This window comes from Calidris pugnax, unplaced genomic scaffold (genome assembly GCF_001431845.1).
Source record: "Calidris pugnax isolate Ruff unplaced genomic scaffold, ASM143184v1 scaffold44, whole genome shotgun sequence".
NCBI lineage: Eukaryota > Metazoa > Chordata > Aves > Charadriiformes > Scolopacidae > Calidris > Calidris pugnax.
Genome location: NW_015094506.1, coordinates 20596248 through 20624016, shown reverse-complemented (window position 1 = coordinate 20624016; position 27769 = coordinate 20596248). Strand labels below are relative to the sequence as shown.

At 35.7% G+C, this 27769-nt stretch overlaps 1 protein-coding gene across 1 annotated transcript in view; it reads left to right on the top strand.

Annotated features, from left to right (window-relative positions):
* The window catches only part of CNOT2 (CCR4-NOT transcription complex subunit 2), a 53633-nt gene extending 25864 nt beyond the window's left edge, over positions 1-27769 (top strand). The window contains exons 3-15 of the mRNA XM_014964166.1: positions 3471-3537; positions 6802-6949; positions 7576-7758; positions 9690-9769; positions 10898-11023; positions 13622-13746; positions 15341-15461; positions 15578-15734; positions 19561-19622; positions 19721-19770; positions 20604-20704; positions 21266-21410; positions 26625-27769. Coding sequence (XP_014819652.1) covers positions 3471-3537; positions 6802-6949; positions 7576-7758; positions 9690-9769; positions 10898-11023; positions 13622-13746; positions 15341-15461; positions 15578-15734; positions 19561-19622; positions 19721-19770; positions 20604-20704; positions 21266-21410; positions 26625-26711 — 1452 coding nt within the window. The 3' untranslated portion in view covers positions 26712-27769. The remainder of the gene's footprint in view (positions 1-3470; positions 3538-6801; positions 6950-7575; positions 7759-9689; positions 9770-10897; positions 11024-13621; positions 13747-15340; positions 15462-15577; positions 15735-19560; positions 19623-19720; positions 19771-20603; positions 20705-21265; positions 21411-26624) is intronic.

Below are 27769 nucleotides of genomic sequence, written 5' to 3'. Positions count from 1 at the left end.
TTTTTATTAAGATTATCATTACCTTTGACTATTATAAACTAAAAGAAATTCAAGAGTAACTTCCAGCCACTGTTGCAAGTGGAGAGTTGTTTTGTTTTGTGTGTCATGTGGGTAGTAGTCCAGTCAGGTAAAATAACGATTGCAGAATGCCAGAAGGAATGTTTTTAATACTAGTAATAGTGATCACCTTGAGTCTTCGTTATCTTTGGTTGACCAAGTTTGAGTAGACTATAATAGTGACTCAGAGATGGTGAATGCAAGTAAAGATCTTGGTAGTAAAGCGTAAGGTTTTGGCTAATTCAGTTGTGTTATTGTTGACCTAAATTATATGGAAATAATAGAAAAAGAAGATAAAATTCTAAACTTACTCCTTTCTGTCCTATGACAGAAAGAGGTGTTTCATGTTGAGGAGGGTTTTTTGGCATATTTCAAAATAGACTAGAGAGAGAATAAGTGAGACTTGAGAAATGCTGCAGTTAATCAACCTGGAACAGATCCATAGAAATATTTATTTATTTCTTCTTCTGGGTTGTTATCTTTGATGTTTTAAGTGTGTTATGACTTTAAGACTAGTTGTTAGACTTAATGAATTTAGTACGTGGCCTTTACTATGGTTTTTATAAATGTTTCTCCACAAGTCATTTGCAATTAACTTTTCATGTAAAACCAAATGACACAATACATGTGACCTACTTTGTGGTGTTTCAAAAGAAAATCCAATTTCTAGTAAGCAGTGTTCATTAAATATTATTTGCTATTCCTTTTCCTTTAACTGAATTTAAAAAGTGAAGTAGTTCTCAATATAGAAGAGGTGGGATTCTCTTTCATCTCTTCCAAGTAATCTAGTATCCCTTAGGTCTGTGATTTTTTTTTTTTTTTTAATTTATTTTTTTTTTATCCAAGTTAACAAAAGGGTTTTATGCTGAGGTTTGTACGATCTTTTGCTTAGTATATCATATGGCATCACAGCAATTTTTGAATGCCCTGAGCAGCTGTTCTTATGGGATCTTCTTTTTGGCTTAACTGTTTTGTTTACCTGTCCCCGTTCCAAGGGTAATGGTACTTTTTGGCTGCTGTTTCTATCTCAATGTCTGGTTGGGTTGGTTATTTGAGGTCTTTTTGCTTGTTTGCCCATGTCATTGTCTCTGAAGGTGTCTCATAACTTTTCTCTCTCTTTTTTTTTTTTTTTTTTCCCATGGAATCACAATTTGCCACACCTTGTAAAATATTCTCAGATCTTTCAACTTGTAAAACTTGAATGTTGGTTTGTTGTTTTTACCTCAACGTTTTATTTTGTCTTCCCTTTCCTACAACCACTCTTGTTTTATCAATGTTTAACAAACACCAGTTTGTTAGTTTGGGTGGGAAGTGTGCTTTTGGAGTCTGCCTGCCAAGTGTCCCCACTTCTGTGTGCTTTGGCTTGTGTTGTGGAGCAGTCTGGATGTGAATGGATTTGATTCCTTCTGGATAAAAATAGGCTGGAAGCGATGCTCCAGGAGTGCACCAAACACGTTCTGCTCACTAATGGGCAACGAGTCCATGGCATCAGTTGTTTTAGTCACAGCTAACTCTAGTTAGAAATGCATATAGCATAGTTAGGCCCTCAGGACCAACTTTTTTATTTTACGAATGCACTTCTCTCTGGTGGCAGTACTTGCTGGTACAGATGTGGCCTGTGAACTTTGCTACCTGAGTACTGACCTGAAGTCGCTGTTAGTTATTTAAAATGTTCTTTTGTTCACAGCCACTTCTTCACTAGGAAAGGAGAGTGTTGGTCCAGTTTGGCATGTATTTTTGTTACACCTTTTTCTACAGAAGTTTTTGTCTTAGTATTTCCAAGCTCTTGTGTGTGCATGTTTCTTGCTGTAGTTACTTACTATCAAATACGTGCAATTTATTCAAAATATGAGTATATAGCATTTTGGAGTGATACTTCTGGCACATTTTCTGATGTTCTGCACTAATTACCTGCTGTAATTTCTCATGTCTTCTGTATGTAATCAAAAAATCATAAATACTTTGTGTTTTAAAGACATGAATGCTGCTTTCGTTATTTAGTGTCTGCCCTGCATGTTTTCTTTCTCATTTCTGCCATCTAGATTTGGCCCCAGTATAGACAACTAGCAGATTCAGTTTATAAGGTTTGTTTGAATTTTACATCTGTCTAGATTAAGTCAACAAAGCAATTTGCAATTTATCACAGTAAAAAGTTATTTTGATTTGAATTCTTTACTATCAAGTTGAAAAATTTGAAGTCCCCTTATGCATAAGAATCCAAACATTCCTTTCCTTGAAACCATCATAAAATCCAATCCAAGTGCAGACTGCTACACCAAACGAGCCCATGGGTTAGTAAGTACAAGTAGCATATTCTGTTGAGAGCTGGATTAGGTCAGCTAATACCTCTTCTTGCTCTAAGGGACAATCAGCTATACCTAATGTTGATGAACATCTGATCAGTTTTGTAAAAAAAAATCCATGAGTGGATGTTCTAGTGCTTAACCGTACTTAAGATTGCAAAGGGCCTTTTTTCCCCAAAATATTTAGCCTAAATATCCTGTTTCTCAAATTTATTAATGCTTTCTGTTTCTACAGCAGCATGGAGAGTAGTTTGTTCTTTCCACTGGAAGTCTGGTGTCATGTCCCTACCTTAGTTGCCTTTTTCTTTGAGTATGCAAACTTGGATCTCAATCTTTCTTCAGAGATCACGATTTATTTTTTTTAGATCTTACTCTTTTCAAGAATCTGTTTAGTTTGTCACATTTCTTGTGTGATGTCTGAAAGTTGGCAAGATTTTAATGGAGATATTTAGTAATACGTGATGTCTCTAAAGTGGGGCATAATAGAGCAGGAAAGACTGCAGACGTTTGTACATCTTGCCTATTCATATGGTGTATACAAGCATGAAGTTGGCTCTCAGGGAGGTACATTACACTTTTAACACTGGAATTTATCTGAAATTCATATTTGTTTCTCTATACCTGCTGCTACCTAGCCACTCATTTCCCACCTTTTGCTATTGTAACTGATAATATGAAACTTTGCACTTGCTGTCATTACATTGAGCAGGGATCGGTCTGCTTGTATGATGCATGTTTTGCAGGGGGGAAAAAAAAAGCCCTATAACTGATTTAAATAACAGTATTCCTTCTGTAAAGATTGATCACTTAGCTATAAGGGTAGAAAAAGTGAAAGCTTTTGGACCTTCTTCCTCTATGCTATCTGTCACAAGTAAAAGAAAGTCTGTTTACTATGTAAAGTCATAATTTTTTATTGACATGTAACATACTGTTAGGGTTGTTACCGTGCAGATATTTTGGGAAGTTTCTAATGCTTTTGATGACTTAAAAGGAGTTCTCAGTTGCTGTTTTGGCTTTTTTGGCAAAACAATATAGTGTTGTCAACTTTGAGAGCAAGATAACACAATATCTTTGTGTTTTTAATAACCTTTTATTCTTCTTACATTTTAGATGCTGGCATCACCATCAACATCAGGTCAGCTGTCTCAGTTTGGGGCAAGTTTATACGGGCAACAAAGTAAGAATTCTTTTTACTGATATGCTTATTTTATGCTAAATATGTCCTAGTTTCACGCATTTTGGATAGAGAACATGCATATGGCTTTGTTTTCTGATGATTTTAAAAAAGACAGTATGTTTCCTCATTTGTGTGATTCTTATTTTTTTTAAGATATATTTTTGCTTTGCTCTAGTATGCATTTTTGCAGTGTTTGGTATGCAAAGTGTCATATATATTGACACTGTATAGCTGTTAAATACCCAAGTATAATTTTCCAAAAAAGAATGTCTGTGATGTAACTGTGACTTTCTGAAAGAAAAACTAAGGAAAGTGACTCGGGCCAAAATGAGCCTAGTTCAGAAAAATATCTAAGGAATAGAAGGGAATTATCCCTTAAATTATAACTGATATTTCATGCTCTACATGAGCAAATTAAATCTTGCGTACGTGCTTGGCCACTCGCATTTGGCAAAGAACTATGCCAGTAAGATTATTGCCTTCTGCACCACTTTTTTTTCTTTTTCATACCTTGAAGATTTTTTTTTCTGTGTCTGTCAGTCTTGTGTGTACTGTTGCAATAGAAGACCTATAGAGCAGCAGGCACAGTGTGTAACGCTGGCCACCTAACCTAAGGGCCAGCTTTGAGGACTGAACCTCCTTGTAGCCAAGAGGTGCATCCAGAAAGTGACTCAGTATCTGAGTTAGATACAGTTACACAAGTAAAACAGGTTTGTGACCATCTCCCTTTTATCTCTGTACGCTTTTGAATGTTTGCAACTTTCTTGCCAAGTGCATCTGACTTTGATTCTAAGAAAAACTGTCGTTAGAGAGTGTGAACTTTTTTTATCTGGACAAACTAAAAGCTTTGACTGCTAGATGCATGGCCTTCACAACTTCTTTCGGCTTTCTTCAAATAGTAAAAAAACACTACATTTTTTTTAACTATCTCAATGGCTGTTGATCAGTTACCATGTAATATAAACTGGCGTTTGACTATGCTGCTGAGATTTCTATGAGCAGTTTCTGGCCAGTCTTAAGAGTCATGTTTCGCTCTTGGCTTTTTGAGTCCTGAATCTGGCACTATTGAACCTTCCAGACTTAACTGTATAAACATATTGAAGTAGTTTATTCATTCTGTTTGTCATAATTATTTGTTGGTTTTTTTATGGTTTAACTCTTTTCATCAACTTTCTTGTTCATTCAGTTGGTTGTGGTGCCTCGGACATAATCTCTCCAACACAGAGACATGCATGGCTAAAAACTAGAAAGTAAATATTAGCAGGGTTCAGTTTCTACCAAATGTTGAGAAAAAGGGGCAAAAAACTTCTGTGTTGAAGTCAATGCTTATGATTAAAATACTTTGAGGAAAAAAAAAAGAGTCAGTAATGCCTGTGCACTTGTAGATTGGTAGCTGTAAGGCATTAAATTAAGTTCACTTTATAAAATGACATCTTGCTAAAACTTAACTGTTAGGAAGGAAATAGGACACTTCATTGACCAACCTCCAATATAACCCATGCAGATCTCTTGTTTCTTTTAAAGAGGTGGAAAAAGGAAGCATAAGAAAAAAGATTATTCTTATTTTCTGTTTTGGTGAATATTTCAGCTGCCCCTACTTACCAGCCACAGGAATATAGTTCTACTTCACTGTAACAGCCCTACTCATTAAAAATTCTAGTTTAAAGAAAGCCAACAACAAGAAATAACCATCAGCGTAAAACTGGCTTTGCTGAAACAAATGCTTGCATAAAATTAACCTGAATATTGTAATCATTTTCAATGTACCATATCTGGTTTGGAGTGTGTGTATTTTTTAGTTTACCATCTTATTTTTAAAATTCCACCTAATTGTTAATCAGCATGAAATATTATTTGTAATGTGTATTTGTACTCATTGAAATTATTCTGATGCAGCAAATTGCCAAAATATTTACAGTGAACGCCTTGATATAATCAGCATTTAATGAAGTCTTAGGAGGCTTGTTATAGCAAGTCACACCACTTCTTAATCTGACTGTATAGGGATAAATTTGAATGTTATCAAAACTTTGAGTGTTATTGCAAGTTGTAGGGTAGGATATGGACAGACAGCAGCCTTTAAAGTGTGAGAGCTAAACAACTGGGAGGTTTCTTCAGACCTTGTCCATGATAATAACCTGAGCATATGCTATGTCCGTACTTTGCAATTTTACCATTTAATTGTGTTGTGGGCTGGCATATTCAGCTCTTCTTCAGAGTGATTTACCATGGGAGAGTGCTGTTTCATCATCATTTTTCTTCTGTTTGATATGCAAGATAAGGTTTTGAGTTCTGTGAGTCCACCTCAGCAACCTTACTCCAAAGCAAAAGGGACCGTTACTTAAAGCTATCACATTTTATATGCTAAGTTTGTTTCTATTGATATGGTTTTTTGTCTTGGAACATCATTCCAAAACTTCATAAGCACAGAAAAGTGATGTGAGAGTGATGAGAAACTCCATAAAGGTTTTGGATGTTTTGAGATGAGCAGCAACTAGTCTTTCGCTGCTCTGGGTTAAAGTGATATCTTTTTTTTCCTTACTGAAGTGTGTGCTTCTGTCATATCCAGTTTGTGTAGAAAATACTTTTGATCACAATGCTAGAAATCTTCTGTACATTTTTAAATGCTGATAGAGAGCAGTTAAAATTCTGTTGGTTTCTTTTCTCACAAGATTGAATTTGACTTGATCATGGATGCTGAAGTGTTTTTATCAAAAAGAAGCAACTTAAACTTTACGGAGAACTGGACTAAAAAGTTGCTTTTGTTGTCCTAAAAGCAATGTTATTGTTAATTAAATATTAGTAACTTTTTTATTTTTAACGCTTAATTTTTAGCAGGACAGATCAGTGTTCTAAATACTGGCCAAATATATACTTGTTTATTCAAAAGTAATTAACATATTTCTTGAGTGCAGTTATTAATTTTCTGCCTTTTTTGAGGTAACTTGTAGATTTCTACATCACCCTCAAAACTAAAACCTTTCTCCACAGTATCCATCTCAAAAGAAACAAAATTTTGTTAGTGACTCAAGTACGGAAACTATTTAAAGAGCCTTTCTGAAGTTTAACAGAAATGGGGCTAAATTTGAGATTATTTGGCTTCTATTATGCAAACAAGGATATAGGTTCTTAGACTGCACTTTCCTTCAGCCTTTACACTTTTTTGTAGGTTGTCAGCATAAATTGTTTCCATCTACACCTGATGGAGAAGACTTTGTTCCTGATTGCTCTATATCTCCACCCCTCTGAATTTTTTTTCACTAGGTGCACTAGGCCTTCCAATGAGGGGAATGAGCAACAATACCCCTCAGTTAAATCGCAGCTTATCACAAGGCACTCAGTTACCGAGCCACGTAACGCCAACAACAGGGGTACCAACAATGTCACTTCACACGCCTCCATCTCCGAGCAGGTATTTATTGATAGCCACTGTTTCTGCAATTGTGTCTTTCTGCAGAGCACTTGTTAAATGATCTGCATATTTTGCCTTGACTACTTTACGGTCTGATTAATTAAAAAAAAAAAAAAAGTAGTAGTTTCTATTGAAACTGTGTTAGGGAAACAATACTGTAAAACAGTAAGATAGAACTTACTGTAAGACAGTATTTGATTTTTGTATGTAAAGGACAAATTACTGGCAAATTCTGCTTCAGAAAGTAAGAGGCTTTTTTTTGGTTGTTCTGGTAAATGTACAGTTAAATTTTTTATATGGATGTCGTACACTATGTAAGAACATTAAAGTAGTAGGTCTGAAGCGGTCATTAAAAAAAGAGCTGTAACACCTTTTCAAATGCATAGTATTTAAGTATTTATCTAAGCCTGACCAAGGACTTGATTAGTATGTAATGGGTCATCTGGTGTTTCTGAAGAAATCCAAAACTACATTAATTATAGAGAGTAATCCAAACATGCCGTGTTTGACGCTAAGTACAAATTAAGTTGCAACAGCTCAGAGTCCATCCTATGTTAGTAATCTAAGTGAGTAACCAAATACTATTGTACAGATTCATCTCTGTGGATGGCTTTTTTCTCTTTCAGGGGGATATTGCCTATGAATCCTAGGAATATGATGAACCACTCCCAGGTTGGTCAGGGCATTGGAATTCCCAGCAGGACAAACAGCATGAGCAGTTCAGGGTTAGGCAGCCCCAACAGAAGCTCTCCAAGCATAATATGTATGCCAAAGCAGCAACCCTCTCGACAACCTTTTACTGTGAACAGGTAAGGCTGTTTAGTGAGACCATCCCTGTACAGCCACGGACATGCTTAAATGCTGCTCTGGAAATCTAATTTTTATCCATTAGAATAAAGCTCAAAAGCGCTGCTTGGTGTGTTCTCATCTCCTAGCAATAAACTTTGAAGCTGCTTTTAATATTCACACAAGCTTTTTGAGGCCTTTAAGCTAAATTCTGTTTCCGACTACTGAATTTCTGCTGCTGCTTCTTTAAGATATATGATGTTTCTCATGTGTTCCTGAGTTTGTTCTTGAAATATGCATTGACTTTTGAGTGTATGCCTCCATTTTAAGACTATTCATCTATGAGTTTGGGAAGAACTAAGGCAATATTTAAAAACACAATAGTTATTCTGGAAGAATAGTTAACTGATTCAGATGCAGTAGGGACCTAGTATTTTACTTCTTTAAATTCCGGAATAATATGGAGAACAGTGGTTTGCCATCTGTTTAAGGATGTGGTGCTCACTTAGATGCCAAAAGCTTCTCGATCACTTCTGCTCTTTTTCTAACGGGAAAGATTGTAAGATCATAAATCATTAGGCTTTTACTGCAATTTGGTGCTATGTTTATGCTTAGTTCATACTGATAAACTTGTAGTAAAAAGTGTGTCGATTCTAAGTATTTAATGTATGTGGTCACAGCTTCACACACCTGACTGCTTTCCAGGCTTCATTCCCCAACTTCATGATTTCTGCTCTCCCAGTTTCACCCTTTTTCTCCCTAATCACTTTCTTACAGATTCTGGCCTAATCCCTTTCTTACTGCTGAAATTCTTAACGTGGTTATTTCTAATTACTTTAAAAGCAAACAAAAAACCCCTTGCATGAGAAATACTGTCATCAGGCTAGATTGTATGCCCTCAAGATCAAATCATCTCCTGTTGGTGCTCTCACAGGGTCTAGAATTCACAGATGATACCAGGAATGTGTTTCTTCAGATATGTCAGGTGTCCAAGATCTGGATGTCTTTCAGATACACCACCTTGGAGAAACAAAGCAGGACAGGACCAGTCTTAGCTAACTGTTCCCTTTCTTGATGTCTTAATCCAAAATGAAGTATTTGAGGTTATTTCAAATTGGAATTAAATGCTTCAGATTTGTAACTGTGGAAAAAGTCTGTCTAGGTAAAATTTCCACTAGGAAAACGTTTGACATTTTTATTTACAGGAACTTCTGAAACATTAACTTCCCTCCCATTACAGGGGAAAAAGGAATGTTGCGATTTCCCACAGGGCAGAAATTCAGAATTTCAATCAGCTGGGGCCTGCCTTCGGGCTTCTCAACATCTACAGCTCACACAGAATGAAGTGGATCATTCGTGAGGGTGTCTTTCCAACCACAGTTGTCCTATATGATATTTAGATGTCTTCAAACATTTTTCCCTAACTAGAAAACTTCCAATTTAGCTGGTGTCCTAGTGTGGCAGAGACCATCTCTATGCTTGGAATAGAATCATATGTACATGGTGACGATTGCACACTGTAACTGTTCAGCTTATATCTGTCATGACAAACTTGATCGCTTCCCTGATCCAGCTTACACCTGCAAATGAATGGATTGCAGTCTGACTTTTCACTACTAAATTTACTGCTGCTTCATTTTTCAATATGAAATTATAAAGTAACAGTCATGTTTGTTATAACTTGTTGGTTGACAGATGTCTTAAGACACACTGGCTAGTAAAATAAGTTATTTTGAAGTCATTCCATTTCTCTTAATTGAGTAGTGCCTGTTGCTGCTGAGTTTTCAGAAATATAGAGGAAAATAATTAAGAACTGAGTTTAGGCTAATGTGGGTTGCTTAAGCTTGAAATACTTTAAGTGTCTTAGGGTTGTTTTTTTTCACCTTAATGCCTTCCTTTGGAAAATGCAAAGTGTGTATACCCTTTTGTCTGACTTCCTGGATTTTTTTCACAGTATGTCTGGATTTGGGATGAACAGAAATCAGGCATTTGGAATGAATAACTCCTTATCAAGTAACATTTTCAATGGAACAGGTGAGTTTACTCTGATTAATGTTGATCTTAAAGTATAGTAGAGAGAATTTTTTGACTAAGTCTAATTGAAAATACTTTTTTTTATTGGAGTCAAACTTTGTTATAATTTTCCATTGTTCCATAGAAATGCTGCTTCAAGAGCAGTGCTATGAAACTGTTACTACTTCATAACAGTGGATTTTAATATTTTTGAGACAAAATGACAATATTTTGTAGAATACTAGCTGTACTTCACATGACTATAGATTATACTTATTTGGTTAGAAATGCAAAATAGCTTATGGAATTGAAAAGAGGATCAGAGAAGAAAATATGTATCCATTTTCTATGAAAACATTATATAGGGTAAAAATAATGGGAAAGCATTTTCTGAAATCTCAAGCTCCTTTTGAACAGCTGGTTTAAAATGTGATACTTTCAATCAGTTGTTTCAGTTGTCGTTTTTCTCTGAGAATCACTCTTTCACCTGAATTTAACTAGAGAGGGGAAGACATCCTTGTGCATAAGTGCCTTAGATTTGTCCATGCTGACATTTCTGTAGGTGGCTATGTATATGAAGCAACTTGAAGTGTTGGTGATATCAGAGAGTGGAAGGGTTTGGGCATCCCCTGGGACCTCGTGACATCTTTATAGAGCTGCAGCTCTGGCCTCGCTGTTGTATTATTTTCTGCTGCAAATCAAAAAATGTTCCCATGTAACTTGCACTGCATTGGCTCTACAGTTGCTTCAGTTTTATCTTACCTTATCTAAAGACAAAAGAGGTCCTTGACGCTGCTGCTAATGTGGGTTATTGTCTTCTCTCAAATTTCCTCTTGGTAGCTCCTTGAATTTGTACAGGTTACTTATCCTAGTACTGTAATTTTGATAGTCTGCCTGTATTTTATGCTTGCAGTCTTTAACTCAAAATGAGTAGACCTTGTTACTAAATGTGGTTGACTAGCTGTTGTTTAAGAACAAGCCCCAATTATCTTGATAGTTAGGCTAGTTTCTTAACACAGAGGCTGTAGTTATTTGTAGTAATAAGGATAAAAAGATCAATTTGAAGAAAAAGTATCCTACATTTATATTGCACATAATGAACTCTGAGTAAAAAGCATAAGGGAATTAAAATATCTGGTTTTATTGTAGATGGAAGTGAAAATGTGACAGGACTGGACCTCTCAGATTTTCCAGCACTAGCAGACAGAAACAGAAGGGAAGGAAGTGGCAATCCAACTCCATTAATAAACCCTTTAGCTGGAAGGGCGCCCTATGGTAAGACTGTACTTTTGCAAGCTATTTGAATGAAATCAGTATTTACTTGATTCACCTTCTGCAGTTCATAAGACAGTAGGTAGTGTTTTCAAAAATGCCAGACACTTGAGCTCCTAAGTCTTGGTTTTGTTTTTGTTTTTTTTAAATAAATAATCAGTATCTCTGTGATTGGAGATTCCCATCAGGCTTTTATAAGTATTAGAAGTCATCTGCTTTAGTGTCACCATCAATAGAGGTTGTTGGGGTTTTCAGTCTGCATAGTATGATTACTCTGAAGCTGCTCTCTCTAGACATTTCTTAGGCAATAGGTTGTTTTCTAATTGTGTGTATACAGGAACCGTGGAGGTCTGGAGTAGTAAATTTCAGAAATAATATTTGTTTACTAGAGGTGCTACTGTGTAAAAAGTCTGCAGCTGTAAACGCACTGTGTATTTTCTCTGTATATTTTTAGTACTTGCTGTATTACTGTTCATTGTCATTCTTATGACAAACAACAGATTTCAAAAAATAACCTGTAAGCATCAACTATTATCAGAGTCCAAGTCTGTCTCTTCTGTAATTCTTGCTGAACAGCTTAAAAAAAGAAATGATAAAAGGAAAAACTTTAAGGTGGATACAAATTTATTATTTGGGTCTGGAAAAAATTCAGGTAAGCTTAGCATAAGGCACAATACTGTTTTTGTGTTGCTGCTTTAGTAGATTTTGTCACACAGGTTGCATCAGCTACCCTGAAAAGTTCCTTTTATAACCTAAAGTTATTTTTGTTGGACTTGTCAAATTTCCAACCAAAAATAACCCAGTATTTTCTAACTAAAACAACCTAGTGTTTTTCAGAGATATCTCCAACTTTAATTGAAGTGAAATAATAGATACTGCATTATCAGGAGAAAGTAGCCTCATGGACTGGGCGTAACCAGGGCCCTCTGCTTAAGATAGCTGTGAGAAAAAGCTGAACGAGTTCAACTGAAGTGCTCCTAAACACAGGGGAAAGTCTCTTCCCCAGATAAAGACTCTGAGAATGGAGAGCTAGTATGGCTTGTGGTTTACATGAGATTTTGTCTGTATCTCAAAGAGAAGCCATTACATGTGAAATTGATGGAAGGTAGGAAGGAGATCCACACAGATGTACTTCCAGCACAGAGCTGGAGTTCACCCTTCAGCAAAATTGCCACATTAAAAGATCTGTCATTGCTCCCGTGTTTACACTATTTCCCCGTTTTGGTGCTAGCACAGCTGTTTGCACGCCTGTGTGGTGAACCAGGAAAGAAATTTCTTTGTCTAAGGAGTTATCTTGAGCATCAGCTTAACACAGGGGATGGGTATAGTTGTAGAAACAATCAAGAAGTAGGGGTATGAGATGCACTGGGCACTCTCTCCAGCAACAGAAAGTGGAGAGCACTTTCGGTTGTGATCAAGGAGAAAAAAGCTTTGAAACTGAGCAGAGACATACTTACTCTATGCTTAGCTTATTTAGGAAAATTAGACTTCAGGCAACTTTTTAGATAGAATGAGAATATGCAACACAGTTAATTCACTGTCAGTTTTATTCATACAGTGGAAGAAATCATAGTAACCCTGGGTGAAAAAGGTGAAAAGCAGAAACAAGGTTACCTCAATGGTTTCTTTTAAAGTGGTTCCACTCTGGTTTCCTAAAATAAAGGAACTTTGATCTCTAACTTAAGAATAGTAGAGAAAATCATATGTATTGTCAGCTACTGAACTATTTAGATCCTATAAGTCTATTAAGAGTCTTTGAAAATTAGGCCCTAAACTACTTCTGTCTTCTCTTCCTGTAGTGTAGTGTTGTTTGCAGCCAAGTCACTGAACAACTACTCGGTCTTTCAGCAAAGAATTTTTACCCTTGGGTGTGTGGTGTGGGGGCTCTTCTTTGGTTCATTTTTTGGTTTGTTTCTTTTTTTAACTGGCATTACAAAAAGAAAAAGAAAAGAATGTTGCTTTTCAGCAGTTGGAATCCATGTTCCAATGTGACTGGCCTACTTTTTTTAAATTAGGGTCAGAGCACTGAGAGTTGCAGGCTAAATGCTTTCAGTTTTCATACTGAAAGTGGGAGTTGTTCTTATGTCACAGGCAAGTATTTCATTGGTGGTATGTTCTGTTGCAAGTTAGCTGGGCATCCTTCAAGAATACGTGCTTCTAAAGAGATCATGCTAAAAAAGTCTTTGTGCCATTAGGAGATGGAGGAAAAATGTATAATAATCTTTAAAGCAGTACATCCTTCCTTCATCAGTGGATTTCCTTAAATACCACTTTAAAAATGCCTGTAAAGATTATTTGATTATTTAGATGTGCAAAACAGGTGCTATTCCTGTTAAAAGTACTGGCCTTCATTCTTAAAGCAGTGGATGTGTCTATGAATTTAACCCAGAGTGTTTCTCAGCTCACACTTAAATAAGAAGCTTTAGTCTAATATGTGTGGATGTTTAAAATGATTTTGTTTTGATTTACCTGGTTTTTTTGAAAGTCATTTCTGCTGTACAGCTTGCACATAATGTAAGTGGACAGTAAGCCAGATCAACAGCAGAAAACTCTTTACTTAGCAGTCATTTAATGTTATTCCTGCTTCCATTTTGATGATAGTTGGAATGGTAACAAAACCAGCAAGTGAGCAGTCCCAGGACTTTTCAATACACAATGAAGATTTTCCAGCATTACCAGGCTCCAGCTACAAAGACCCAACATCGAGTAATGATGACAATAAATCTGTAAGTAAACCTTAAATCTTCTTATATTTTGAGTGTTCATACTTATTTTGATTATTATATTTTAAAATGGGCAATGACTATATTTGTAATGTAAGATTTTCAAATTTGCCCCTCTAAATTAACAAGAAATTTTGCATAAGCAGCACTTCATATATAACTATGCAAGTGAAATTTCTCAGGAAGTTTTTTGGTTCCAGTGGTCACTGTGACCTTGTTTTCTTAATTTCATTTGACTTCTGTGTATACTTTTGTATTTTGAGGAAGGGCCAAGGAGGAACTTGCAAGAACATCTCAGAATATATTTTTGCAAATTGTGATATATATTTTTCAAGTTTTGCAATTCAGAATTATTTTTTCTAGCAATTCCAGCTCATTTTTTGCTGTTGGTGCTTCTCATCAGTCGTAGTAATTTACACAGTGTAACATCTTTCTTCAAAGCTGTCAAATCCTTTAAAATTTAGGTGGTACAATATCACTTCAAGGTAAAATTCTTGATGGGGAAATGAAATCACAGGGAACAAACTCTTCTAATAGAGAACATTGCATTCATAGGTATGTTGTAGGCTAGTGGTATACACTGTATCTGAAGTATTGCTGTAATTATCATGTGTTAGATATGTAGCTAAAATCATAAGATTATGGGGTTTTTTCATTATTTACTCTGAAAGATTTGTAATAAAAATTGCTTTTTTATTACAAATGAAAGGTGAATAAAATTTGGATGGAAGAGAACAGTTTTCTACAATACTTGACAAAATGTTCTCGTTTCTGATTGTTTTATTACTTGTAATTGCAAAAAATATGTTAATCGGGGGGCATAAATACTGATGAGTAGATAGTAGATGTGACTACAAACTAATGTGAAAACTTAAAACTGCTACTGTTCAAAAAAGGGACATGGGGAAGCCTAGCTCCCAACTGTTGTGGCCATGTTTATCATCCAGAAAGCAGATAAAGTTAGTGTTGAATACAGTAAGGAAGGAGGAAGTAAATGTGATTACATTATGTTACTGCAGACTTGTTTTAAAGAATAATAAATAATAAGAAATAATAGCTATGGAAGGTATCTTTTTGTCAGTATATGGGCTCTTGGAGTGCAATCACAGTTTTCTTGCCAGGCATAGTATTTACATCTCTTCCCTGATAGTTGCAAATGTGCCAACTGTATGTTGCTTGCACCTGAAATTGGCTTGAGTTATTATCCGTTGCTATATCATGGAGTGTTATGTGGGAGCAAGACTGTATGAGACAAATATAGGATGTGGTGAGTCCAAAATACCCTTTAGTCACAGGCAATGGGGATATCCATTTTGTATTCAAATTCAGGTGTAAAATATTTTCTTACCCTTTTAGACTTAAGCTGTAGGGTCATTAATAGCTCTTATTGCATGACGGGTATATTTTGGAAGTGATAAATATTATTTAAGCTTTGTTAACAGAACTCAAGAGCTTCAGCTTGGTTCTATTTTAGTGCCTAATTGATTAGAGTGACTTGATGTACTGGTTTAGAGCGCTTGACTGTAAGATGCAGTCAACAAATTTTTCCATTTTGGTTTCTTTCCATCATACCAACTCTGCAAATTATTTTTAATAGAATTTGAGTACATCAGGCAAAACATCATCCAGCACAGATGGGCCCAAGTTTCCTGGAGATAAAAGTTCGACTACACAAAACAACAACCAGCAGAAAAAAGGGATCCAGGTGTTACCTGATGGTATGTGTCACTTCATTCTTTTTTTTTTTTTCTAAGAGTTTTGACAGTCATTTAGATCACCCTGTTGATTTCTTCACTCTTTGAAAGGAGAAAATTAATTTGTTCTTCTTGCCCAGGTCGGGTTACCAACATTCCTCAAGGGATGGTGACGGACCAGTTTGGAATGATTGGCTTGTTAACATTCATCAGGGCAGCAGAGACAGACCCAGGAATGGTACATCTTGCATTAGGAAGTGATTTAACAACACTAGGTCTCAATCTCAACTCTCCTGAGTAAGTTTCTGGTTTTCAGTACTATCTTCAGTTTTGGTTTTATTATGCTGTCATTCGTAATAGACTCACTTAGCTCACTCAACTGTCAAACTCATAAGATATTTTACCAAATAAAATCTGAAAATGTAATGACAGTAAAATAAAATTTTAATAAACAAGAGAATTGTGGTTCAAGGCATACTAAGATCTTGTTATGCAAGCTTTCAATTAACCTAGTGGCTTTGCTTATTCTCCTAACTTCTTTAGGACTTTCTTCAAGGAATTGACAGCATATTGTTAATAAATTTCATGTATATGTTATTTTTCAAATAATAACGTTCCCTGAGGATGTCTGCATTTAACTCTCATCAATTTTGGTGCTAAATTCAATTTATATTAATGTAATAGCGAACAGAGCATCTGCAGTGTTACCCTGCACCAAATACTAATTTAAATGGAAATGTAGTTTTGTAGTTAACTTCTAGTCATTCAGTTCACCTAAGTTTAGTCATCGAGGCTTCCTGTAGAGAAAGGGAGGAGAAAAGCAGTTAGCAACTGCTCTGATGGTAAGATAAGTGCTTAAGATAGATGAGATGAACCACCAGCCCAGGGTGCCTGTCTTTCTGCACTAGTTATAGAAGGAACCCAGGTCAGTTTGGACAAAAATGCTTATCTTCTAGGTGAAATTGTGAGAGCAATTTAATTTCTGCTACTCTGAATTGCAACTGAGAATCTCCGATCATTTTGTTTCAGTAGAGATTTACATAGTGTTAGCAGAGCAGTATATTGACATACACTGTCAATTGACAGAGTAGTATATACATTTTAAGGTTTGCACTTAATATATTAACGAAACAAAGACCAGACAGCATACACAGACACAGTTTCCGTGCTCACGAATTTATGTGGAGCTGCACTGAGAAAGCACAAATTCAGGAAAGACTGATGAATGTGGATATCAAGGTGAGAGGGAAAGCATAGGAAAAATGGCTACTGGTTTTTTTTCTGTCTTGAAATAATTGTAATGAATGTATGTATTTATTTCTAGAGATGTAGCTTTTTAGAAATTACCACTTACAGAAATCTTTTCTGTAGAGCGTGCATCAAAACTTAGTTGAATTGTTATGCCATTGGCACTTTTAAAAATATTTCAAAATGATCATCTGAAGTCATCATCAGTCTGTAGTTATTTGCAGAATGTGTTACGTTAGTGTAGTGTCTTCACTTGTAGTGTTAGTCTCACAGGTCATTCCTTTCTTGGATCCAGTAGCATCCCATTCCAATCCCCTTCTCCCACAAAATAAAGAGAATGCACAAAGAACAGTTAAACTGACCGTGGATTGATGGTTTTCCTTGGTAGTCCCAGAGCTTACAGATGGGACTGGGAGATGGGTCTCCTGGATCTACATGATACTGAAGTAATTTGCTGTTCTCAGTATAGATTGCTCAGACATAATTTGAGGATGATCAGCTGAAAGTAGAATGCCTTTGCTCATTAAAATAGTTTCAAGTATGTTGGTATCTGTATTCTGGAGCTGTTCTTAGACACTGGTGGAATCTAGTTATGCCCTTTGGTTATATAGCTTTTTTTCCTCTAGATGTTGGCATGCGGAATAGGAGTAGTGATCCTACTTTTGGTGATTCTATTTGATTTTTTTATTCAATGTTACTCATCAGTTTTAATGACTAACATAAAGCTTAAGCTTAATGTACTTATTGGAAAGTCTACATAAAACTAGTATCTCTTTGTAGAGGAATCCCAAACATGCTTTGATGACGTTATGACTTGTAGTTGTGTTATGCAGCTCCTGAGTAGAGCATCCAAATCATTAGTGTGTCTTTGTAGGTGAGCAGTATGTATACCTGGCATGCTGCTGCTTTTCCTTAGCTGGTACGCTGTAAACTGTTGGATTTTTTAAGACCTTTAACATCTAATATCTGTGTACAGGGTATTAAGTGTCATGGAAGGGGTAGGGTTAATATTTTATCCAGGCAGTTCTGTATCAGAAAGCTGGTTTTATTTTATACTACAGAAAAGGTTTGCAACCAGCCTCTGCAGTCTTCAGTGTCTGGCCCGTCGTCTTGCCTTATGTTAAACATCCTTTGCTTCCTTTGTGAATTGTCATTTGAAAAACTAAAAGCATTTTGCATGTGGAAAGCCAAAATTTTCTGCCTTGTGAGGTACTGCTGATGGTAAAGATACTTGTCTTACTTAAACACTTAGCACAATAAATGTGCTTTCAGAAACAAAATTTTAGAATTCTGTCTGTATCTCTAATGGTTTGAATTAACCTTTCTAAGTCCTAGTTTTATATAGATTTTCTGTGCAGGTAGGTTAAGATTTATTCTGATTGTTGAAAGAATGATTATATATTGCCTGTACAGGCCTATATTTCCTTAATAAATATGCTTCTAATTCCTTAGGATAACTTAAAATTCTACATAAACTTAGATTTAAAAATATGGCATTGCTACATTTAATTATTTAGAGATGATGTAGCTGTTTGTTCATGTTCTGAAACTTTGTGAAATATTCATCAAATAGACTGTAGACTGTCCAATACCTCCTTGAAAAAATGTTAAATGAGTAGAGTTTTATTTGCATTGTAGAGGGAACACTGTATGCCAGCTCGTCAGTTTTTATTGCGTACAGAGGTGTAGTCCCAAGTCGGTAAAATCCTGGATTCTTTGCCCTAGGGAACCAAACCTGTAGGGCAAGCATGAAGCGATGGAGTTGCAGGATGCTCCTCTTCTTGAGGTCATGCCTGTCCACACTTTCAGTACAAGGAATGGTTTAGTTATTTTCAACATCTCCAGATTTTGCCACTGAAATCTTCCTTCAGGGTCTAAAGCATAAGTTTTTGCTAACAGATTAACTATCCTAGAGTAAGATTGACACCGCTTGATCAGTGTAGTTTTTGACCCATATAACTCAGCTGGGAGTTGGTTGTGTTCAGGGAATTCAGTAGACTTCCAATATTTATTTCTTTAATAGTAATTATTAGGCCCTTGAGAAGAGGGAAACAAGGATTTGATAGGGTATACCATACTCAAGCTTCATTTACAAAACTTGCCATAATAGGATGTTATTGTGGATAATTAACAGCAGGCTGTAGCTCCTGGCCAAAAGTACATTTTGCTCAGTCCTGGTTTTTTCCCCACTTCTTTACCTGTTAATTAGAAAACTCATTCCTCGGTACATCAGTCATTGTAGTAGAGTTGAAAGCTTCATCATTTTCTCTGTAGTAAACTAATGGCTCTGTGGTGTTTTGTGGGGTTTTTTTATGTATTAGCAAAATCCATATGAAAGGAAAATATTAAATCATCATAAACTGATGTTCCTGTTGTGCTGGGATTCAATTTATTTGTCGTCACTGAAATTTAGAAGACAAGTAAAATCTTTACTGGTTAGTTTAAAAAAAAAAAACCTCTACCAGTATAAGTTTTTGCTTTCCTTTTAAATCATAGGCCAATAAATTGGAACCCACCAGGCTTACTCTTCCTACACAAATTGAAACGCTGTGTAAAACAATCTCTGAAAAAGGTTGGGATCCCTGGCACTCAAGTTAAAGGAATAATAGATTGAAATGGAAATCTTGACCCTGTAGCTTCTCATGGCAATTTAAATGCAATCTTAGTCCTCATATTAAAACCAAAATGAATAAATGTAACTGTTTTATGAAAGTGGGCTGGAAACTTCTTTTTCTCCTTCCTTCTCACCCCAGCTAGTGATTTTGGTTGTGTGGTATGTTTTTTAGGTTTGTGAGATTGGTCATGGAGTTTTTTTGTTTGGGTTGTTTGGGTTTTGTTTTCAATTTTGATAAATTTGTGCTTTTCTTTTTTTCAGAAATCTGTATCCTAAATTTGCATCACCCTGGGCATCATCACCTTGTCGACCTCAAGACATAGGTAAGAGAGAAGTAACTATTTAATTCAATATTAATATTTGAAAATTATATTCATGTACATGTCTTAATAGTTGCATCAATTCCGATTCTTTTTTTTAGACTTCCATGTTCCATCTGAATACTTAACTAACATTCACATTAGGGATAAGGTGAGTACGTGTGTGTGCACGCGCATATTTGTTGTTAATTTATTATCGGTAATTTTCTAAATTTTCTTTCAGATCGGTAATATTCAAAATCAATGCTTTTTATGGATGTTCTCAGACTTTTTAGGAACAGTGGTGCGTTGACCAGCTAAGTGCACCTTAAAAAAAGAAAGAGAAGACAAAACTGAGAACGGGTGTGGTTAGAAAGGAGCATATTAGGCTTTTAAGAGTTTGCCCTTCATGCAAAGCAGAAGTTTCTTCTAGTCCATAGACTCTTAGTATTCAGATGCCATATTAAATTGAGCTTATCTCAAGCAGAAGTATCTCGGAGTTGTGGCTCAAGATAGCTCTCACATTTATCTGTTGTATTTCATATCTGCTTGAACAGGGATTTTTTTGCTAGCTATATTTTCTTTTAACTATTGTAGCTCTGTAAGAGGGATCATTGAGCAATACTGTAAGAAATTTTAGTAATGTTACTTCATAGAGTGTGAAGTGAGCGAATACATGTAAACGTTTAGTTTGGGGTTTTTTTTAATTAAAAGAAAGTAACTGATAAGGATACACACAGGTACAGGGAGAAAACTGTCTTGCCGATCCATTACTTTTGTTCATTTTTTCTATTGTATACTTTACGTTGGAAAGGCTACCTACAACTGAGGAAAAAGTGATTGTTTTAATAATTATTACTTTTGCTAAACTAGAGTATCATTTGAAACACACTTGGGATGGAAGCACATTCTGGATGTATCCTTGTGTTATTTAAGTGGGATAGTATGTCTTAAAACTTTTATCTATTGTGTTTTTTCATCCTCGTTTTCTTCAATCTTTTGCAGCTGGCTGCAATAAAACTTGGCCGATATGGAGAAGATCTCCTGTTTTATCTCTATTACATGAATGGAGGAGATGTATTACAGCTATTAGCAGCAGTAGAGCTGTACGTTCAAACTGTTTGTCAGTCTTATATGATTTAATCTATTGCAGTAATGAAGTAGTAGATGTTAAAAAAACCAAACAAAACCAAAACCCAGCAAGTTAGCCACTGGAAGCAGAAGTTTAGTCAATCTAAAGCTGGAAACCTTTTTTAAATACCTCCTCCAACCTTGGTTCTATTTTGTACTTTTTTTTTCATTCATGTAGTGGAAATCAAGTCTCATGAATTTTGTATTATTATGAAGCACTGTGAAAAAGTGGCAGGTGCCAGTTGTTATTAAATGTCTAACTTACCTATCTTAAACAAAAAGAAAAACAGTAAATAATCATAAAAAGAGTTTGTTGTTTGAATCTATCAGACTTAGTTTCATGTGTGATTAGTTTGAAGTGTAATAATCGAATGGAAGAGGTATGAGATCACAGGTATAATGATGTCTTAGAAATTTTGTTTTGGTTTTGAATGCATTGTACAGTTTTGATTGAAGCTCTTATAATTTTAGTTTATGAAGTCACATTCAGGTAACTAACACTAAAAATTATTTTTCCTTCCTATTACAAATGAAAGATTTAACCGGGATTGGAGATACCACAAAGAAGAACGAGTATGGATCACCAGGGCACCCGGCATGGAGCCAACAATGAAAACCAATACGTACGAGAGGGGAACATATTACTTCTTTGACTGTCTTAACTGGAGGAAAGTAGCTAAGGTATCTCTTTTCCCTCATGCAGATTTTTTAAGTCCATCAACCGTGTATTTTTAGAAGGAGAAAATTAAAACCCAGCCTTGTCCCCAACTTTTTAACTTCCTGTTGTTTAAGTTCATTATCTTAATTTCTGATCTGTGAGGGGATAAAGATTGCCTAAGACAGTGGCTTGCTTGTGGAAAAGGAAAAATTTCTCTATTTCCAGTTTTCTTTGGGAGGTACGGGGATGTAGAGCTTGTAATACAAGTTTTGTTAAAATTGAAAGCTTTTTTCAAGTACAGAATTATAGAATAGAAAGCATTATTTGGCATTTTAGAAATTGTGCTTGCAAATATTCTAGTGTTTTGCTTCAGAAAACTAAATAAGGAGCTACCACATCTCACCTTGGAATTAAAAATGGGAGTGGGATGGGTGGGGGAGAGTGTTTTTATTTTTCAGGTACTCTCTCCTTGAGCATGTTGAAGGCCTTTCACGCTCTGTTGTTTGAACATCAGAGTACTTGGAAATAAGTCAGTTCTTTTAGGGAGGAATCATATTTTCATGATGCTTGTTCTCTGTATTCTAGGCCAAGAGGTATTAAAAAAACCCAGAAAGCTACAGTCTTCTCCCTTCCCACCTCTATCTATTTTAACAAAAAATCAGACAACAATAATTACCTTTTGAAAGGATAGGTTTCTTCTTTGGAGTCAACTGAGTATGTTCCATTTTTTTAATGAGGAATAAGAGCCTCCTGTAGGTTCATGTATCAGTGGAATTGAGTTTTTACCCTATGTGGAAGCACAACTTTTCTTTTACTAGGGGGAAGTGGTGCCCATTGTATAAGGGTAGAAATAATTCTGTGGCATTTCCTGCTGTGATAAAGAAATAAGAACTTTGATGTATGTCAGGTGTGATCTTGGCATTGTGGTAATTCTGATACTAATTTCTGGAGTTGACATTTCCTTGGAGGAAGCAGAGACTTAACCATAACAAGGATGGGCGTATTTGATAACTCCATGTTGCTTTGAATGCAAAGGAAAGTACGGCCAAGTATTTTTTTCTAACAAATGTAAAAGTACTAATGTTTCAGGAAACTAAAAATATAAGAAGCTGGAAAAAAAGAAAGAATTCTGATAAATTGCAGTGTCTAACTGCTACATTATTAGTGAATGCTGGGAATATCAGTTTCTTAGAAGGCTGCAATAGTAATTGCTGCCTAAGGATTTCATTAATCCTTATGTATTTATTGTACCTATTTTAAATTACCGTATATTACAATAGATACAGTGAACTAGAACTGTTTACTTTAGAAAATATTGCTAAATCTTAAGACTAAGTTTATAAACACATAAATCAGATGTGGTTTAACAGATTTTTTTGGTGGTGTCCTAGATCGGTTTTAACAAAACCCAGTAAACTGAATAACTTCTTTCAAGAAAACATCAAATAATATGTTTGTCTTTATTTATTAAGCTGTAAGCTCTGTTTTTATATTCCTAATACATAATAGACCAAAAAAGGAAATGCAGCAAAATAACTGACTAATGACATATTCCTAAACTGTTAGGAATAAAATCAAATTAATTCTATGTTGGTACATGGTAATAAACAATGAAAAAAGGATGAATGACAATAAACTTTAAATTCACCTTAAATGCAAACCAAAATGCAGGAAAATGCTCATTATAGATATGTTCTGTGTATATGGTTTTTCATCCTAGGGCACGTGGAAAGTACAGAATCGTTAAAGACGCTTTGATTTTTCACTGAGGATTTGGCTATATAGTTTGCTGCTGTTGAGGAGACATGAGAGAGGAAGGGAAGTGGATATGAGACCAAAAATGCCTCCTACAATTGCGAGTTTACTGAAATTCTGATTTAAATAGTCTGAAGTAAACTGTCTGGTATTTCTCCTTTGAAAAGTAAGGAGAATTAGTCCAGTTGAAGGAACAAGACTATAAAAAACGTTTGATTTTGTAGTTATAAAATATGGAATTCTTTATGGGAGAGAAGGTCAAATTTCCAAGTATTTATTTCCTAAGAGCTGTTGCCTATATTAAATTACTTCCTATCCTTTTAAGATAAATATTAATTTAAATCCTTTTATAATTGCTAGAAAGTTAGACTTGCTCTTCTAATAGAGATATGCCATAGCATTTTAATTTAGCCCCTAACTTAAGTTTGGGTCTTTACATCCAGTATAAATGCTGCTTTTTCAGTCCTATCTGGAATTTTTGAACTAGCCATAAGATTTCTACCATCTCCTTTGATGGACTTACACAGTCCTCAGGACACTACCTTTCAGCTAACTTGGTTTTGTTATACTCTGTTAATGCTATGGATCACCTTAAGTAATTCTCTTCTGTCTTTAGTATTCTTACCTACTATTGTTTATACATGTGCAGGCTCAACACAGGTTTTCAGGATGACATGAGAAGTGATTGATTTCTTTGCATAGAACAATTTATTTAGTGTCATACATGTGCTATAATTTTCTACACACATTTAGTATTCATTATTCTTGTTTAATAAAAGGTATTTAATTTTTAATAATTTCTTCCATGTGGAAAATAAAACAATTTAACAGGTGTTTGCCAATTGATAAATGGCATTTTTTTGCATTTTATTTGTATGTGTTTATATTAAAAAATATCAATGCTACTGTTCGTATCCTAAACCACAGTGGCTACTCAAATCAAAAGCAGAAACATAAAGTATACCTGTAACACAAGCATTTTTCTATATGTAATAAATAATTGCCTTTTAGTTTTCAAAAATACTTGGTCAATGAGTTCTTTTTTGGTATTGTCAGATATAACTTTAGATGTTCTTACACATGACTGGATATTGGGCTTGAGCATTGCTGACACTGGAATGCAAATCAAAAAGGCTGTTTTAAGCCTGTTTATTTTAAACACCAATGGCAGTTTAAAGTATGAACTTGGTAGGAGTCATATTCCTTCTTCTAAATGAGGGGCTTCCAATTTGTGTCATTCAAAGGACCGCTCAAGCTACTGAGCAGTTCTCAGACACACACCCTGGTCCCAGCTACTACTGCCAATAGAGGCACGTAGATGTCTTAAGGCTGGAAAGTCCTTTTTAGGCCACTGATACTGTCTTTACTGAGTCAAGTAGCCATTTTCCATGGGTAATTTTGAAGGCATTTGAGTGTGTGAAGATTCAGGTAACTGATTGAAGCTGACCATAGATTGACCATAGATAATCCACAAACCCTTCCATGATTATGTGCAAAACGGAAACTTCAAAAGCCATAAATGGGAGAGAGGTTGCAGTGGAAATTTTTCTATTATAAAATGACTTCAGAATTACTGAAGATCCACCCAACCTAAACTAGCCTTTGACACCAAAATACCTACATAGATTTTTACACCTTGATCTCGCTTCTGACAAAAGGAGGGAGGAGGCATCTCTTCACTATCAGCACATGTGTATGTATCTGCACAAAAAGAGATCATACCCCAACTGGCTTTAGGAATGCAATTCCTAAATGCAAAAGCAATTGACTTGTGTATGTAACCTAAAAAAGCTCAAACAAACTCACCACCAAAATAAAAGAAAACCCTAACCAACTAAAAAATCCCTTGGTTGGAGCATAGAGCAGGGAACCAGAAATGAAGCTGATGCAGCGCTTTAGTGCAGGTGGCTGTAACCTCACATAAGTTTTGCTAGGATTTTGCAGCTTTAGGGACAATATTCTATGGGGAATACAGACTTACTAAATGCTTAGCATTTTCCTCTACTTATTTACCTCACCATGTTGAATATTCTTTCTGTGCTAAATGGACCTTGTTTTGCCTTAAAGAAGAGAAACCCAAGAGTTGGACTTGCTAGATTTTATTTCTGGTGTTGCATTGACTTGGTCTTTAATTTAGTTTGTCGCCCTGTAAAAACTGAAATATACTATTTAATCACTTCAGGGAGTGTTCTAAAATAATCTATTCACTACTCCTAGCTTTTCCATCTGTATATAACAATAGCAGGGGAAGTTTGCTCTGCAGATGATGCTCTGCTGAGGTTCTGCACTGAATTAGGCAAAATAAATTATTGTACGTGTCCAGAGTAGCTGTTGTTGAATTACTAAGAAATGCTCTTAAAGAACAATTCTGAATCTTCCACTTACTCTGTGTCTTGAATGAAAGTGGAATGGGGTTGAGTCACAGTTAAACTGCTGAAAGGATCTGAAAAATACGAGATTTAAATAAGTCCTTGTACATTTTTTGCATGAATGAAGTAACAAGCACCAAATATCGAAGTGCAGTAATTGGAGTTTTGTGCACAAGTTAATGTCACAGGGAAGGAAGCTGCTTTTTCACTGGAATAATCAGGATGCATTCAGACATCAAGGGTGGTTACAATCTGTTTTGTAGTAGCTGCTGTAGTCAGAATAAGAAGTCCTACTGAAACACTGAAATGTTTTAAAATTACGTAAACCAGACATCCTCAAACAAAAGTCAGGTGATTGAGACAGTAAAGCTGCTTATTGATGAACCAGTAGCTTGTGCAGCATCCAAGTACATGGGCAGAGATTTTTATTCTGTGTGGCTGTTTATAAAACACTGAGAGAACTTCTCATGAAAGATGCTGGCAAAGTGGGATATAGGAGCAAGGAGCTCAGGATGTACCAGGAGGGTTGGGTGAGTCTGAAGCTTAAATCTGAGTATGAAATATGGTGGAATATTTTGTTAAATTCTGGGTTAAATAGGCCTCAGTACTTTGTAGCATTTTAGGTTTTTCCTTGGGGAACACTACCTAGCTAGATTAATTTACAGTTGGGCCTGGTAGTATGACATAGAATATCCCCAAACTTCAGGGTCATCCTAAATAAGTCTCTGTACTTCTGAGTGTTGAAAGTCAGCTCATGTCGCTCGTTATTCAGCTCATGTCATGATTGTGTATTTGTGTTTGGGGTGTGTGCATGTATAAAATGGCTTGAGATCATACGTAGGATTCTGAGAGGAAAGTAGCATTAAATAGGATAGGAGAGCCTACGTGTTGCAAGTACAATGGCTTAGGATATTGACTCTTTTTTACTTAAAACATAGAATCCAAGGTACTGAAGTAATGTATTTCTGCTTGAAAGTTAGGACTTGATCTCTTCTGTATTTGTGCTTTTCAAGTATGGCTGGTACAAAGACAAGGTCTTGGCGGGTAAATGACACGTTGTTTTATTTGGTTTTGTCTTTTTCTTTTTTTTTTTTTTTTTCATCTTAATTGTAGGAGTTCCATCTGGAATATGACAAATTAGAAGAAAGGCCTCATCTGCCATCAACCTTCAACTACAACCCTGCTCAGCAAGCCTTCTAAAGACTTCCCTTTTCTTGGGGTATGGCTGTCTCAGCACAATACTCAACATAACTGCAGAACTGATGTGGCTCAGGCATCCTGGTTTTAATTCCTTGAGGATCTGGCAATTGGCTCATGCGAAGGGTCACCATTTGAGGTCCTGCCTTACTAATTATGTGCTGCCCAACAACTAAATTTGTAATTGTTTTTCTTTAGTTTGAGCAGGGTCTGAATTTTTGTTTTTGTTTTATTTTTTGCCAGCAGACAAGCTTGGGTCTGTAAAGACAAGCGAGTACACTGACAAAAGTTTACCACTTAGTTTTCCAAAATGTAAAAACAAAAAAAACAGAAAAAAGACAAAAAATTAGACAACAAAATTTGCATTGTTCATTGTAGCACTATTGGTAATAAAAAATGTTTGTGCATTTTTATGTGAAGATCCTTCTCGTATTTCATTTGGAAAGATGAGCAAGGTTTGCTTCCTTCATTTTACTTCCCCTTCTGTTTTTGAAAGGCAGTTTTCGCCAAGCTTAATGCAAGAATATCTGACTGTTTAGAAGAAAGATATTGCCACAGTCTCTGGTTAGTTTCCAGAGTTGTGTATTACTGAGCTTCATCTTTCCAGAATGAGCAAAACACTGTCCAGTCTTTGTTACGATTTTGTAATAAATGTGTACATTTTTTTTAAATTTTTGGACATCACATGAATAAAGGTATGTATGTACGAATGTGTATATATTATATATATGACATCTATTTTGGAAAATGTTTGCCCTGCTGTACCTCATTTTTAGGAGGTGTGCATGGATGCAATATATGAAAACGGGACATTCTGGAACTGCTGGTCAGGGGACTACTTTGTCGCCCTGTGCACTAAAGGGCCAGATTTTCAGCAGCCAAGGACATCCATACCCAAGTGAATGTGATGGGACTTAAAGAAGTGAACTGAGACAATTCACTCTGGCTGTTTGAACAGCAGCGTTTCATAGGAAGAGAAAAAAAAAAAAAGATCAATCTTGTATTTTCTGACCACATAAAGGCTTCTTCTCTTTGTAATAAAGTAGAAAAGCTCTCCTCAC